The following is a 17,068-nucleotide window of genomic DNA, read 5'->3' on the forward strand; positions in this document are numbered from 1 at the left end:
CCCCTGCACTGGCAGGCGGATTCTTAACCTCTGCGCCACCATGGAAGCCCCACCTCATCCTTCTTTTTAGTACCCACCAGCCACAAGCTATGGTGCCTGCTGGTCACCCTTTGGTCATGCAGACCCTAACTCTGATAGCCAACCTAGGTTTACTCTTGAAGGACCCGAAATTACCTTTCTTTTTAAAATGCCTTCAACCTACCCCTAACAATAATTTCTATTCTTGACATTGTTTTAATTATTAGCACAATGTCAAGAATAGAAATTTAGATGTGATTAACTCCTGCCCCAAACACTTCAGTGTTCCAAAGGTGTATCTGCTTTTCTAGCCTCCAAAAAGATCCTTTGAGACCCCACTGTCCTTCCCCTCAACCCCAAGTCTGCATCTTGAGTTCAGGCCACCCTGTTAGATTTCTGCCAAGGGAAGAGCTTTCTTGTTCAAGAGCAAGATTACATTAGATTTTCTGATCCTCAACAAGTGGGTCCCGGATGTCCATGGATTTAGACTCCAGCATCTTTGGGGAGCCTTGGGGCTCTTGCCTTCCCCCTGCAAGCCTACAAAATCTCCACCAATCTTGTTTAGTGGGTCAGTCTGTCCCTCATTTCCAAACCACCCGTTCCTTTTTTCTCCTTAAGCTGTAATTCTCTAATTAGAGAACTCACTCCCATCCCAGGGAGAAATACCATAATATTTGGGGAGGGAACTATAATTTGAAAAAGGATTTTCTCTATCTCAAATTTATATTAGGAAAATGGCATAACTATTTCTTATCTTTCTATGTACAAATGTGGTAGGGAGAGAGACAAAAGTTCTTGGCTGGTAAGGATTCACAAAAGTCTGCTTTTTATACAGCCTTCTAGGAGGGAATGTCAGAATCCCTTTTAAGGGATACTTAAGGGATTCAGCGAGCAATATAGAGTCATAAAGGTTGAGAAATACTGTACTAGAGGTTGGCTTGTGGCTCTGTGAGTCCCTTCATGTGAAGCTAATGCCTCCCCAGTCTGCATAGGGATGAGGTGTGATAACCTTCTGGACTCTGGGCAAAGCCTATTCCACCCTGAGTCTCATCCACAGTGAGCTTCTCTGAACAAAGGGTGTGTGTGCTTCTGGAGTTGGTATGCATCGGGTGTAGAATGACAGCTCAGCTTATGTTTTCCCAGAATCATAGGATAACGGCACTTACTAAGTAATTTTATTCATCTGGCGAGGTCATCTTCTCCTCACCACTTTTAAAAATCAGAGGGGTTTTGGACTAGCAGATGCAAACTATTATATATAGAATAGATAAACAGCAAGGTCCTATTGTATAGCACAGGAAACTATATTCAATATCCTGTAATAAACCATAATGGAAAAGAAAAAAAAATAAAATAAAGAAATAAGAATCAGAGGGAAAACTGTCCACATCTGCTTTGAAACTGGGAACTGAGCTAGCTATCATTACTTACCTTTACTACCATAATATTCTTAAAAGATTACTTTTTTTTCTTTTTCCATCTGACCAACTTTGTGCCATAGTTACAAAATTGCATAGCTAATATTAGTAATATAGTATATAGAAATTATAGAAAATAACATATCATAGAAAAAATGGCCTTATTCGACAAAGCATTCCCTTTAAAATCCTTTTAAAAGAGCATATGAGAAATAAAAGTGAAAGTGCTTTGTGAAGGGCACTCTCAGTTAACCTGACCTGAATTGTCTATAAAGTTTCCCACCCAACAACACTGCACCTGCAATGTCACTTTTACCTAAATTTTGCATGTTTTTAGGGACAATTTTTTTCTTTGACTATAAATAGTTACTTGAACCAAAAGCAGAGGTTGGAAATGAAATAGAAAAGTTAGCTATCTGTAGGCAATAAAACAAATAGAACAGGCAACCTGAATGTTAACTGTCAGTGAGGTAATACAAATCACAGTGAATCAATGGACTTTTCTTGTGAGTAGATACACAGGAGTTTAGACTCACCAGTGGCATGTTGGAGATGGCGAGGTGTCTTGGTTCCCTTCTGATCTTGATTGAAAAACTCGCTTTGAAAGCAGGTTCATCAAAGCAGGGAAAGGCCATTCTGGCTGCTGTCGGTTCAAAATGTGTTGATGCAAGTATCCTAAAATTATGACAAGGGAAATAAAAATACACCATGAAGCACCAGGGACTGTCAGTTAGGTGTGTGATCATTTTTTAATTCCTAAAGTTATCATAATCTTGATGAATCTCACTATTAAAAATTTTTTATATGGCAAAAGCTATCATAAACTAAAAGACAAGCAAAAAAAAACAGGGAAAATTGATTGAAAGGTATTTGACAAAAGGTTAATAACCTGAACAGATAATGAGCTCTTAAAAATATGTAAGAATTATACCCAGCAACCAAGTGGAATAGCAGGCAGAGGTCATAAATCAGCAACTCACAAAAGAAGAACCTACAAATAGTCAATAAACACATCCAAAGCTGCACAGCTTCCTTAATGATCGCTGTAATAAATTAAAGGGAAAAATCCATTGGCGTTTTGGCTTTAAAAGGATTGCCAATACACAGTATTAGTGAGGAATATGGCAAGGGATATCAAAACTTTATTGACCCTTTGACTTAGCCATTTTACTTCTAGGCATTTATTCTGAAGAAATGATTTACGAAGATGTTTGTCAAATTATTGCTGATGCCAAAAAGCTGGAAACAACCTAATTTCCATCCATCGGGGATTAGTTAAATAAACCAACACACAAACATACATTTTAATAAAGTCGTTAAAATGATGTATAGGGATAGTCATCCATGTAAAATACATCTCCTCAACATATTAAAAAACTCCCTCATGAAACAGAAAATATAACATGGCTCCATTTACATAAAATAATGTGTATGCATATCCAGAAAAAACTCTAAAGGATATTCCCCTGAAATAGAAGCAGTAGTTATCTCTAGAGGCTATAATGAGGGTACATTTTACTTTTTAAAAAATTCTTTTTGGTAGTATTTGACTTCTTTTACCTCAAAAAAATAATATGAAATCCGAAAATAAGTTAGTATAATCTACTAACAAATGAAATTTGATTTTAAAATTTAGCATAAAATCTCCCCAAATATCTTATTAAAAACAGAACTAAAGCAAGGCAGGAGAGGATCCCTAAAAAAGTTTTAACTGAGACAAAAATATTAATATTTCCTCTAATTGGCTGTATGGGTTGAATTGTGTCCCCCAAAAAGATACATTGAAGTCTATTACCTAATATCTGTGTAACTTTATACAGAAATAGGGTCTTTACAGATGTAATCAAGTTCACATGAGGCCATCAGGTTGGGTCCTAATCCAACAGAATTGGTGTCCTTATAAGAGGGAAATTTGGAGAATGGCCATGTGACAGGCAGGCAGAGACTGGACTGATGTAGCTGCAAAGCCAAGGAATGTCAAGACGGATGGCGTCACAAGCTAGGAAGAGGCAAAGATGGGCTCAGAGCCTTAGAGAGAGCATAGGCCTCCTGACACCTTGATTTTGGACTTCCAGCCTCCAGAACTGTGGGAGAAAAAACTTCTATTGTTTTATGCCACCCAGTTTATGTACTTTGTTAAAGCAACCCTTGGAAACTAGTACACAGGCCAAGAGAATTTAAAATATTTATTATATGCCAGAAATCTAATTAAATAAACAAATAGGTATTCCCTCTGATAGCGCTGGAGGAAAGAAAACTGGTTAAAACAGAATGAAAAAGGAGATCCCCCAAAACCGGGAAAAATCTATGAGCTATTTTTAAATCTACAAAGAGATGCAAAACAAAACCGAAGAAAGAATTCAGCAATCAAGGGAATCTTAAAAGACAATCCACCTGAAGTAATAAATTTAGTGTGGGTAGCACTTGAACCTTTTTAAAAAAGAGAGAGAGAGAGAGAGACAAAAAATACCTCACTTCCCCTTCCTTGGTTCTGTAGGTGCTTTTATAAAATCCATGGAAACTCTCAGAAAGATTGCCAGCATAGTCAATGACAATGGTGTATGGGAGCCCAACCACCAGGGGCTCCAGAGCCAGGAGTGCGATTTGCTCCTGAGGCGGGTATTCCAGGACTCTCAGGGGCTCTTCAGACTGCCTCCCACCAGCTCCCTTCCTCAGGGCGGCCTTAGATATTTGCAGGTGGTGACTATGCAGGATGATGGTACTGGTGGGCTTGCTGGCTGTGATTTCTATTTCCGTGGTTCCCCTGAAAGTCAGGGTGGTGAGGTTGGCATGAATCATGAGATCGTAATGAAGTGGGATGATGTGCTCCGGAAGTCGCATTTTATTCCAAGGAAATGGTGCCCTGTTACTAGCCTTTGGAGATGTCGTTTCACTGCTCTGACACCAGGATGGAGTTGCCACAGTTAAGAGCATCAACAGTGATGACAGCAGAAAGGACATGGTCACAAGGGGCCGTTGGATGGACAGAGATATCATCTTGCTTGAACTGCCTAGTGGCACAAATGTGTAAAAGAAAAAAACAAGAGTCACTAAAATATTATCAAGACAGCATAATTTCAGAATGTATCCATCCAGAATGAACAGATACAGATACAGACTTTCAAAAGTACTAGGTCTTTTCCTGAAAGTACAATTACCTTCCCTGTGTTAATGATTCATAAGAAGAAAGAAGTTTATGGTTAGCAACAATCATTAACACCTACTGAAAAGCATCATTTGGCTTTCAAAGTTTAAATTAACTCTTATCAGTCAGGGTTCTCTGTTGAAAGTAAGAACAAGCTCTGTCTGAGGATCCTGAGTAGCTCACTAAATGGGTCACAGGGTTGCCAGGTCATTTGGGAAACCAGGCTCGTAAAACAGGCAAAAATGGGCAGCCAGAACCACATCAGAGAAACATCTGATCAGGTGACCACCCCCTACCCACACTGGACCTTAGAAGAAGCCACCCTACTGCCTAGAGATTAGATACTGACACCCCTGCGGCCACCAGTAGAGTGAGGTCTCCACTGCCCCTGCAACGTTTTGTTGTTTCAGCAGAAGCGAGGTGTCCGCACTACCAGGCTGGGAGGTGGAGAGAGCAAGAATCTGGGCTTACAGCTTCCTCAGCGGGAGAGTCCTTGCTTCCCACTAAGCTTACAATGCAGAGTTCTTAAAACACAGGAAGTATAGAAAGGAAACATATATGCTCAGTAGCAAGGGCGGGGGGGATGGCAAGTATACGTAACAGTAAGGCTTCATAACACTGGCATCTTTGTCAACCTGTCCTGCCAAAAGCTGATTTAGTATCTATTTAGCCAGGGAAGACTTTAGAGTGACTTTTCATGATAGTTTGTGACAATCCCCTGGTTTCTCTCTTACACTCTATCCAACAAATAAGTGTTGCATGCCTGCTACCTACAAGGCTGTGTGCTGAGTACCGTGTGGGATATAAGAAGATACAAGACACAAGTTCCATAATCAAGGACTTCAAAATCTGGAAGGGCAGAAAACATACATACACAAAGAGTAAAACACAACAAAGTGTGGAGTGCTTTGAAAATAATAATAGGGACTTCCCTGGCAGTCCAGTGGTTAAGACTCCACGTTTCCACTGCAGGGGGCATGGGTTTGATCCCTAGTCAGGGAACTAAGAGCCCACATGCCACATAGCGTGGCCAAAAAAAAAAAAAATTCAAAAAAAAAAAGGGGGGCTTCCCTGGTGGAGCAGTTGTTGAGAGTCCGCCTGCCGATGCAGGTGACACGGGTTTGTGCCCCGGTCTGGGAAAATCCTACATGCCTCGGAGCGGCTGGGCCCGTGAGCCATGGCCACTGAGCCTGCGCGTCCAGGGCCTGTGCTCCGCAACGGGAGAGGCCACAGCAGTGAGAGGCCCGCGTACCGCAAAAAAAAAAAAAAAAAAAAAAGGAAGAAGAAGAAAAGAGTGCTGAGGGAGAATGGAATGGTATTTCCAAAGGGAGAGAGTGACTGGCTGCAGAGTGATGCTGAGATGCCTTCATGCAAGAGCAGCATTGAGAGTGGTTTAGAAGCACGGGTCAGAATTGGAAGTGAAGGGAGGGCATCAGAAGCACTGCAGGTGGATCAAGCCAGAGCAGGAGCTACAGCACAAGAGGAGAAAGGATAGGGCTGTACAGGCAATCCATGTGGACAGAAGCGAACCCCAGGAGAACGTGCTGGAGAATAATTATTCACAAAGCAAGGAGGGGGGTGACTCTAAGGTTACACTCAAAGCATACCAGGAGGCATGATGCAGACCATATTTTGCACTTTATTAAGGCCATGGGACATAAAAGAAATGCGATTTTTTTTTTTTTTTTTTTTTTGCGGTACGCAGGCCTCTCACTGCTGTGGCCTCTCCCGTGGGCTCTGGTTATTGAAATGATGGTGGTACACTGGATTCTTCCTCTATGTTAGTGGTTCTCAACTTTGGCTGCATATTAATGTCACCTAGGAAGCTCTTAAAATAATGACTGATGCCTGGATCCCTAGGTCAGGGCATCATAATTTTTTTTAAACTTCCCAGAAATTCTATTGAAGAGTCAGATTGAGGAAGCTCCTAGATAATCCTTGCCAAGCCATGGTCTTATCCCTTGATCCCTATGTGGGGAACACTACTTCAGGGGAATGACTGATGTGCTATCCCCACCCTTCACTCTGTATTCTGCTCCCTTCCCAAGCACACAGCTACAAGTACTTACCTCTTGCTTCCCCACAGAGTAGATCTGCAGGCTGAACAGAGAGGATGCCAGCACCGGAGAGACAGTCACCAATGGAGACACCGTAATCCCAGTTCAAACGGTACCACCCAAATGAGACAGAAAAGAAATGTGAACAGGAAGAACAGGGGTTTTTGTTTTTGTTTCTTGGGGTTGTTTTTGTTGTTGCTGTCTAGGAACCAACTAAAGGATGCTTCCAGCCATGGAGGACTGGAGTGATTTGGAAGAGAAGAATAAAAGTTTAAACACCAAAATAGTAAAGAGTTCTTGCCCCTACCTCCTCAGGCAGAATCCCAGGGCACAATGATGGATCTCCCTTGAAGTTGAGGGGCCAGAGGTAAAAAGAACTTGCGTGATGCTTCCATTTGGAACGTCTGATGGCAGTAGCTTAGTGGGTGTGGCCTGCGCCCCAAGATGGCAGAGAGCCCAGTGAAGGTGGCAGGTTCAGGCATGCAAGGGCTCTGGGAGTCCTCAAGGGGTCTCCAACAGCCCAAGAAGAGATCTAAAAATTCCAACTGGTTCTGAGCTAACAGCAAGGCCCATGGGCTGCTGAAGGGGTTGGTGGTGGCACTTCATGGCAAAGGCCTTGCAGTGTTGGGTCCAAGAGAGGAGAGAGCCAAAGAGATAATGGCTGTGTCTCAGAGAGGATGCAGTGCCAGGAAACCAAAATGGAACATGTGATATAGACCGCATAAATGTTGGAATTCATACGTACGTATGTAATTATTGCTGTATCAACAATCTATATATTAGGTTTACAGTCAGAAAAGAAAATCTGGCTTTGAGTTCTTGCTCTGCCACCTGCTATGACCTTGGGCAGGTTGTTGAACCCTGGTTCCATTTTCTTCATGTGTAAAACGAGATAACCCCTCTCTCACAGGATTGTTGTGAAAATTAAGTTAAAATATGTTCAATTACCCATTCCACAGATATTTATTGAGGGTCTATTATGTGCGAGGGTTTTGCGGGGCAGTGCAAGACAGCACGGGTCCCTGACCTCAAAGAGCATATAGTGGGGGTGGGGTGACTTTTAACAAGTTTACACAAGTACAAACATTGATAGTTACCAACCATGATTAGCTATGAAGAAAAAAGCAACACACATACTGAAAGAGAGTAACAGGGCAGACTGATGTACACTGGGGGCTCTCTGAGATGTTTAGCTGAGATTTAAAGGACAAATTCAAGTTAGCTGAGGAAAGAGGGAGAGAGAGTTTTGCAGACAGAGGGAACAGCACACATACTTGCAAGCTCAGGGGCAGTAGAGAGCGCTAGTTATTTATAAAGTCAGTGAAGCTGAAGCCCAGCATGTGGCAGAAAGATGCGCCTGGAGAGGTGGGCAGGCGCCAGACCACCACACACCTTCTAGGCATCTTAAGGATTTTGGATCCTATCCTAAGGGCAATGAGAAACCACTGGGATTTGAGCTAGGAGATTTAGCTAGGATCCAGTTCACACCTAAAGAAAATCACCCTTGTTGCTGTGTGGAGAGTGGAAGACCGGGAAGAAGTAAGAGTGAAGGCCAAGAGACCAGTGAGAAAGTAGTGTAGACAAAATAAGAGAGTGGTTCATACTCGGATGGTGTCAACAGAAAGAATTGTGGGGTCGGGGTGGAGACAGAGAGATGGATGGATTCAACATCTATATTTAGGGTGGATTAGAAGTAGGGAGTGAGGGAAAGGACAGGATGTATCAGGATGGCTGCCAGGTTTCTACAGTGAACTTCTGGGTAGTCACAGGTGCCCTTTATTGAAATGGAGAAGGTCAGGGGTGGAAGAGATTTAAAAGGTAGAAGAGGGAATGAAGGGTCCATTTTTTAATATGTTTAATTTGTGCTGTCTATGAGATATCCAAGGGGATTTATCAAGAAGGCAGTTAAATATACACAGATTGAGGGCACAGAGATAAGGGTTTTAAAGGAATTTCCTGTACTTGACTGTACTCCTTTAAAGTTTTAAAAAGTATCTTCCTTTGGCATCTGATCTTACTAAAGCTTCTTTCACAATGTTGTGGATAAAAGTGCAGCAGTAACAGAGTACCTAACTTTACTTCACAGCCAGAAAGAGTTCAAGATACTTTAGGAGCCTTACTGCCTTTGGTGATTCTGACTTTTCCCACTTACACAGGAAGTCGGGGGCAACTGGTCCTGGGCTATCTCATCCTTGCCTTCGTTGGGACACTATGGAATGTGAAATCCATCACCAAGAGGTAATGGACCTTCTTCCAAAATGCTCTGAACAATGAAATTAACAAGCATTGATAACAGCTTGTCACTGCTGGTAAATAATAAAAATGTTGAATCAGTTCAATATTTTAACATATTAGAATTTATCTATTTAGGCCCACCTGAAAATGTGCTACATATCAGTACAATTCCAACTCCGTGGAAAAAGAGACAACCCTGGCCAATTTTTTTAAGTTTTGGGTTCTTTAAGTTGTCGACCACATCCTGAATTGAGAGCAAACACTCTGGGGATTCAGTAGAAAACAGAGCCTTTCTTTCTGAACCTGACCTCACAAAGAACCTCCATGAAAAAGGTAAGGAAGTGTCTGCACTTCCCCTTCCTCATGAAGTTAACTTGCAGGCCCACCAGGCGTGTAAGACACCCAGAGAGGGAATTTTAATTTGCTCAAACAGTAGTGTTTTAACTCGATAAACCCAGGCTGAGCCAGAGAGAAGTGAGGACAGACAACTACTGGCAACAAGTACAGGAGAAGAAGGGAGAGAACTGATCTTGAGGACACTTAACTGATGTTCCCAGAACACCCCCGCGCCTGCAACTAACCAAAGCCACGTACGTTTCTCTATTATCTGCAAGGCGCCCTCCTCGGCCTAACCCCACAATCCACCCACCAGTTCACTTGGCCCTACTCGGCAGTCCAGTGGACGCGGCGGGCAGGAACCCAGCCTCTAGGAGGAGCGCAGAAGGAGGCTCCCGCCTGCCGGCCGAGAAGTGACACAGCCCGGGGAGCGTGTGGAGCGGACGCACCAGCCCTGCGCCCCTGTCCATCTCCCAGTGGAAAAGAGGGACAAGGAGGCAAGCAGGACTGGGCCCGCACCAACCCCACCGCCCTCCCCGCGGACATGATCCCCAGCCCCACTTCGCAGCCCCCTGGTTCTCTTCCTCCCCGCGCCCCGGACCCCAGGCCTCCCCAGCACAGGGAGGATGCCTGGGCCCCGCCCTTCCCCAACCACGCAGCCCCCTCCCCGCGGGGCGCACTGGGGACGGTAGCGCTGTACCTGGGGCTCGGGGACCACGCCGTTGCTGCCTGCCTTGGCCACCCCGGGACCGAAAGTGAAAGTGGAGCCGGAGCTGCACGCAGAAGCGCGGGGCGCGGGGTCGAGCCTCGGCAGGCGCAGGGGCGCCCCAGGCCGAGGCGGTAGCTGGGGAAGGGGAAGTCAGGAAGTGGGGACGAGCAGACATCGCTGTTCCCAAGACAGGAGTTCACAAAATAGTGCAGCAGCAAGGGAAGCCTCAGGGTTGCACTGCTGGGGGCCCAGGCGGGGCGGAGCACCCCTTTAGGAAAGCAGAACATTTCCCCTGCGTGTGTCTCTGGAGTTTTGGTTTGGTTTGGTTTTTCACTGATTAGCCTTTGGTGCAGCGGAGGTTTGGTGCTTAAGGAGTGGGCCGGTGCTCTTAGAGGGCTCTTCGGTGGACCGGAGCTCCCTCTATCCCAGCCTGAGCCAGCTCAAAGCCCCTTGGACGCAAGGGGTGTCCATCATCTCATCTCCGCAAATGGGCTGAGAGCCCTCGGCCCGCCTCAGAATGAAACAGGAACCCAGAACAGTTCTTGGTTTCTGCAAAATGCTGAACCGCCTGGGCTTTCACCTGTAGAGGGGCTCGGCTGGAGACACCAATGAGGAAGAAGGGGAAACAGAGGCCCGGAACTGCCCCACCAATACCAAGGGGCCCTTGGACCCCAAGGGTTTGCTGCTCCCCACATTAAAAAATCTCCCTCCCTGCTTTTTCAAATCAAATGACCATTTCTTTGCTCCCTTAAAACATTAAGACTGGATGAAATGTCTCAGGAAGCCCATCTTTAAACAGTTCAGGGTAAATGAGGTAACAAGCCAAGAAAATACAAATATTCATACTCACGAAATGCTCCCCCGGCCCCTCTGGGATTTTTCCTCAGTATACTCGGGCTTTCTCCTCTCACTTCTTTCTCTGCTGCCTTGCCTTTGAGAACCTGGGGTTCCAAGTCGCTAGAACAGTATTTCTCAGCTTTTTCCCCCTCAGTCTTATGCCTCCTTTTGAAAAACATAATATTTTATTCTGCATATTCTCTCCAAGCAAGGATATTTTGTAACATAAAATTAACACCGTGTCCCCAAGCCCAACCGGAGTGGAACCAAGGGAAGTTTTTTCACTAAAATTCAGTAAGGGGCTTCCCTGGTGGTGCAGTGGTTGAGAGTCCACCTGCCGATTCAGGGGACACGGGTTCGTGCCCCGGTCCGGGAAGATCCCACATGCCGTGGAGCGGCTGGGCCCGTGAGCCATGGCCACTGAGCCTGTGCGTCCGGAGCCTATGCTCCGCAACGGGAGAGGCCACAACAGTGAGAGGCCCGCGTACCGCAAAAAAAAAAAAAAAAAAAAAAAAATCAACAAGAAACCAACTTTGGGATCAAGTAATTTTTGCGTTTGAAATGTCTGCATGTTTGCAGGGGTGTCAGTGGACAGCTATAGCCTCCAAGGCCTCTGGGTGTCAGTGATCCCAATTTGTTCAGATGAGAGCTTCCTGTCCAGTAAACTCATGCATTTCTTTGTTTTCATATTTATATTTTGGGATATGATGCTTTCCCTTCAGTTTCTAATAAGTTTAGTTTCTTTTAAAATATTTCTTGATGGTCAGGATGGAAGGAAGTGAAGGCACCAAACAGGCTGGAGGTTGCTATAAGTGACAAGTGAGAAGGCAGGAAGAGGGGAATGCCTTTACAGATACCTGGGAAGATAGACGGGAGCCAGACTCACCCAGACTTTAGACTCATTTACAATGGCCAAGGGTCCCTCTTCAGAATCCAAGGGCACTACAAATAAAGCAATTAAAGACAGGATTTGGCAGTATTCCCTTGTAGTTTCAAAGTTCTAGCAGGGATCTGTGGGTTGCAGGCCTTGGAGTGAGGACTTTAAACTTGAAGGAGTCCCACTTGAAGAGTCTGTGAGATCAAAACTTAAAAGCTACCAAGCTTAGAAATGGTACTAGAGGGAAGCAGACAGAAAGAAAGGGCATCTTGGTTTATGGATTACTTACCAACTGTTAGATACTGTGCTAAATGCTAGTCATGTGCGCTTGTGTGTATATGTATGTATAATTTAATCTTTTCAGCAGTCATGTAGTGTAGGTATTATGCTTCATAAATGAGAAAAGTAAGAGAGGCTGTCAACTTGCTCGAAGATAAAATAAGAAGTGAACCCTAAATGTGAGCCCTAGGTGGGTCAGTTTGACTCCAAAGTGCATGTTTTTTCCACTGACTCACACAGTTTCCTCAGCTAGCTGTTATTTACTTCCTCCGCCTCCTCACCTAGCCCCCAACTTCACTTGGCACTTCTAGCTTTGCTCTCTTCCAGGCAGCCTCTAGGAATTTCCCACCCTGAAATACCTTCCTGGAGCCTTCACATTTCCTCCCAGTGGATATTCGCTTATGCTGCTGTAACTAAGACATCAGTAGTTTAAGAACACAAAGCTTTATTTCTCCCTCATGGTACACAGCCATTGTCTGTAGGCAGGGTCCTCTGCCCTGCACAGCCCATCGGGGCTCAGTGTGACAGAGGATCGTCATCTTGTAGGTGCATCCATCTGAAGCTTTTGGCCTTCTTGATCACCATGGCGAGGAAGAGTAAGTCCAGAGAATCATGCATCAGCCTTTTCCCACCTCAACGCTGAATAATACACATCCCTTCCACTCGCATTTCATTGCCCAGAACTAGCTACAGGGTCTCCTGCAAATGCAGGGAGAGGCTGGTAAACACTAATACTGTCCTCCACACAGTGTAAGAGGGTCAGTTGGGCCTATGCATTTCAAAAGATTCTCAGTGTCCTCCGTCTCAGATGGAAGGTGGGAGGAGGAGGGAGTCGACCTCAGGCTTTTGCCATTGTGACGCCTACAACCTCGGCTTATTACTAATCAATTTTTTTTTTTCAGATTGGATTCCAGATTTTTATCAAATGGTGTTCAGTTTTGTTTTAAGTAATTGGATCAGTTCTGTCCTCATTAGCTTTTGTCGATTAATGTCAGCATTTGGCTCATTTCTTCTTTTTACTGCCAAAGTTGCTGCCATTTTAACTATATCACCACTCTCCTTCTTGATGTAAAATCGTACCCGGAATCATGATGTAGAAAACAGACAAAGCAGGGCTGTTCTGACAAACCCACCCATTTAGTCCCTGCCAGCTGTCTCTCAACGCCATTCCCACACCTCCCTCACACACACACTGTGGGTCCCTGAGGCACATCCACAGGCTCCTATGGCCCCAGAACTTAATTTTTTTTAATCACCACCTTAAGAAAGAAAGAAAAAAAAAAAAGAATAGCAATGTCCTTCATTCTTGATATTCTTGATAAAGAGGATGATACTTTTTTTTCCTACATGCCAAACTGCAAGCCAGGCCTACTCAACAAAATCTATACCATTTTATTGAACATCAGAAACAAGGGAGAAGGTATAGATGCCAAGTTAAAAGAAACACTGCTTCAAAGCAGGCCACTGACCCCATAAGAACAAATAAATTCCTCTGAAACATTGTGGTGTGAAAGCATTTACATATACTCTATCTCATTGGACCCTCAGAGTGCACTTGTGTAGGTGGCTTCTAGTTCCATTTTTCTATAAGGATTTGAGATGGTGAGTGACCTACAAGGCAGGGGCCACCATGTGGAGACAGCTTGCTCTAAAGTGAAGCCAATTCAAAGTAAAGTAGAATTGACAGAGAGAAACAGAGAAAATTACCGCATTGAGGCTGTCAGCCTCAGCTGTCCTGAGCAAGCCCTACCCTTGGACTTTCCAATCAAGAGAAGCAACAAATTCCTTTCTTGATTCAGCCAGTTTGTCAAGCTTCAGAAAGAGTCCTGGGTCGCCACTATGACAGAGCACTAGAGAGGGAGTGATGGATGCCAGCTTCTGTAGGAACAACGAGAGTGACCAAAAATGCTGTCAGACTACTAGGACTGCTGGGTCCTGAAGAACTTTCTGGGTGACTTGAGGACTGATGACTTGTTTCCCATTTCCCCCCTCCTCAGACATCTATTTGACCTACTCCTGCCACAGAGGGAAACCTGAGCATGCCCCCAGTTCTCACAGCCTGATGGAACCCAGGGACCACACCCCTCCTCTGTCCCTCCTCAGTAAGCAGGAGGTCCACCTCACTACTCTTCAGCCCACGTTCTATATTCCTATGGCTTTTCCCTTTGCTCATGTCAACTAGGAGGTAAATCACTGTAACGCATGTTTTTAAAATTTGCATTTCTTTCATTACTATGAGATTGAACACTACAATGAACATATGTTAATTAGATGTTTTTACTTTTTATTTCCTCTTCCAAGAATTATATGTTTATGTTTCTTGCCAATTTATCTACTGGAAAATCATTACTTAGTTATATAAAAATTATCTATGACACACAAGAGGAATCCATGAATTCCATTAAAAATGTAAAATATCGGGCCTCCCTGGTGGCGCAGTGGTTGGGAGTCCGCCTGCCAATGCAGGGGACACAGGTTCGTGCCCCCGTCCGGGAGGATCCTACATGCCGCGGAGTGGCTGGGCCCGTGAGCCATGGCCGCTGAGCCTGCGTGTCCGGAGCCTGTGCTCCACAACGGGAGAGGCCACGGCAGTGAGAGGCCCACGTACAGAAAAAAAAAAAAAAATGTAAAATATCACAATCAGTAAGGCTCTGTTGTTTCAAAGCAATCCCACAAATACATCTAAATGAATCATGTCAATTTCTTTAAAATCCAGACCTATGCCTGCTTTGTTAAGTTATTTGAGATGTTGGAGCTTACCAGATATTGTTAATCTGACATTAAAGCAAACCTTGGTTCAGTAAAACTGGTATTTAGGTTTCATGTTGTTTATAGCTCCCTCTGCCACAGCAACTGCACATTCCATCCAAAAGCAGCAGAATACACATTCTTCTCAAGTGCACGTGGAACATTTTCCAGGATTGATCACATGCTGGGCCACAAAGTGAGCCTCAGTAAATTTAAGAAAACTGAAATCATATCAAGCGTCGTTTCCAACCACAACACTATGAGATTAGAAATCAATTACAAGAAAAAAACTGTAAAAAACACAAACACGTGGAGGCTAAACAATATGTCACTAAACAACCAATGGATCAGTGAAGAAATCCAAGAGCAAATCAAAAAGTACCTAGAGACAAATGGAAATGAAAGCACAATGATCCAAAACCTAAGGGAAGCAGCAAAAGCAGTTCTAAGAGGGAAGCTTATAGCAATACAATCTTACCTCAGGAAACAAGAAAAATCTCAAATAAACAACCTAACCTTACACCTAAAGCAACGGGAAAAAGAAGAACAAACAAAACCCAAAGTTAGTAGAAGGAAAGAAATCATAAAGGTCAGAGCAGAAATAAATGAAATAGAGACAAAGAAAACTATAGAAAAGATCAACGAAACTAAAAACTGATTCTCTGAAAAGATAAGCAAAATTGATAAACCTTTAGCCAGACACATCAAGAAAAAAAAAGAGGAGAGGGCTCAAGCGATAAAATTAGAAATGAAAAAGGAGAATTTACAATGGACACCACAGAAATACTAAGGATCGTAAGAGACTACTACAAGCAACTATATGCTAATAAAATGGACAACCTAGAAGAAATGGAAAATTCTGAGAAAGGTACAATATCCCAAGTCTGAACCAGGAAGAATTAGAAAATATGATCATACCGATCACAAATACTGAAATCGAAACTGTGATTAAAAAACTGTCAAGAAACAGAAGTCCAGGACCAGATGGCTTCACAGGAGAATTCTAACAAATATTTAGAGAAGAGTTAAAACCTATCCTTCTGAAACTATTCAAAAAAATCACAGAGGAAGGAACACTCCCAAACTCATTCTATGAGGCCACCATCACCCTGATACCAAAACCAGACAGAGATACCACACAAAAAAAAGAAAATTATAGGCCAATATTACTGATGAACATAGATGCAAAAATCCTCAACAAAATGCTAGCAAATTGAATCCAACAATACATGAAAAGGATCATACACCATGATCAAGTGGGATTTATCCCAGGGATGCAAGGATTTTGCAATATCTGCAAATCAATCCGTGTGGTAAACCTCATCAACAGATTGAAGAATAAAAACCATATGATCATCTCAATAGATGCAGAAAAAGCTTTTGACAAAATTCAACACCCATTTACGATAAAAAAAAAAACTCTCCAGAAAGTGGGCATAGAGGGAACCTAACTCAGCATAATAAAGGCCATATATGATAAACCCACAGCTAACATCATATTCAACAGTCAAAAGCCGAAAGCATTTCCTCTAAGATCAGGAACAAGACAAGGATGTTCACTCTTACCACTTCTATTTGACATAGTTTTGGAAGTCCTAGCCATGGCAATCAGAAAAGAAAAGGAAATAGAGGGAATCCAAATTGGAAAAGAAGAAGTAAAACTATCACTGCTTGCAGATGACATGATACTATACATAGAAAATCCTGAAGACATTACTAGAAAACTACTAGAGCTCATCAATGAATTTGGTAGTTTCAGGATACAAAATTAATACACAGAAATCTGTTGCATTTCTATACATTAACAATGAAAGATCAGAAAGAGAAATTAAGGAAACACTCCCATTTACCACTGCATCAAAAAAGAATAAAATACCTAGGAATAAACCTACCTAAGGAGGCAAAAGACCTGTATGCAGAAAAGTATAAGATGCTGATGAAAGAAATCAAAGATGACACAAACAGATGGAAAGGTATACCATGTTCTCGGATTGGAAGAATCAATATTGTCAAATGACCATACTACCCAAGGCAATCTATAGATTCAATGCAATCCCTATCAAATTACCAATGGCATTTTTCACAGAACTAGAATAAAAAATCTTAAAATTTGTATGGAGACACAAAAAACCTGAATATCCAAAGCAATTTTGAGAAAGAAAAATAGAGCTGGAGGAATCAGGCTCCCTGACTTCAGACTATACTAGAAAGCTACAGTCATCAAAAACAGCACAAAAACAGAAACATAGATCAGTGGAACAGGATAAAAAGCCTAGAGATAAACCCATGCACCTGTGATCAATTAATCTATGAGAAAGACAGCAAGACTATGCAATGGAGAAAAGACAGTCTCTTCAATAAGTGGTGCTGGGAAAACTGCACAGCTACATGTCAAAAAAAAAAAAGAAA

At 43.2% G+C, this 17,068-nt stretch overlaps 1 protein-coding gene across 9 annotated transcripts in view; it reads right to left on the minus strand.

Annotated features, from left to right (window-relative positions):
• ERAP1 (endoplasmic reticulum aminopeptidase 1) overlaps positions 1–17,068 on the minus strand; it is a 129,572-nt gene that overhangs the window by 24,793 nt on the left and 87,711 nt on the right. For 4 of the 9 annotated variants that reach the window (XR_014015642.1, XR_014015643.1, XM_081231833.1 and 1 more), the window contains 3 exons: positions 6,651–6,681; positions 3,907–4,447; positions 1,973–2,111 (listed from right to left, as the gene is read on the minus strand). Coding sequence is in view for 7 of the 9 variants with exons in the window: in XM_081231833.1 (XP_081087959.1) it covers positions 1,973–2,111; positions 3,907–4,447; positions 6,651–6,681 (711 nt within the window). In the remaining 2 variants the exon portion in view is untranslated. Of the gene's footprint in view, positions 1–1,972; positions 2,112–3,906; positions 4,448–6,650; positions 6,682–9,909; positions 10,245–17,068 lie in introns of those variants that run through there. The other 5 variants (XM_081231838.1, XM_081231837.1, XM_081231836.1 and 2 more) reach the window with 4 other exon arrangements.

This window comes from Mesoplodon bidens, assembly GCF_964165515.1.
Source record: "Mesoplodon bidens genome assembly, chromosome: 4".
Taxonomy (NCBI): domain Eukaryota; kingdom Metazoa; phylum Chordata; class Mammalia; order Artiodactyla; family Ziphiidae; genus Mesoplodon; species Mesoplodon bidens.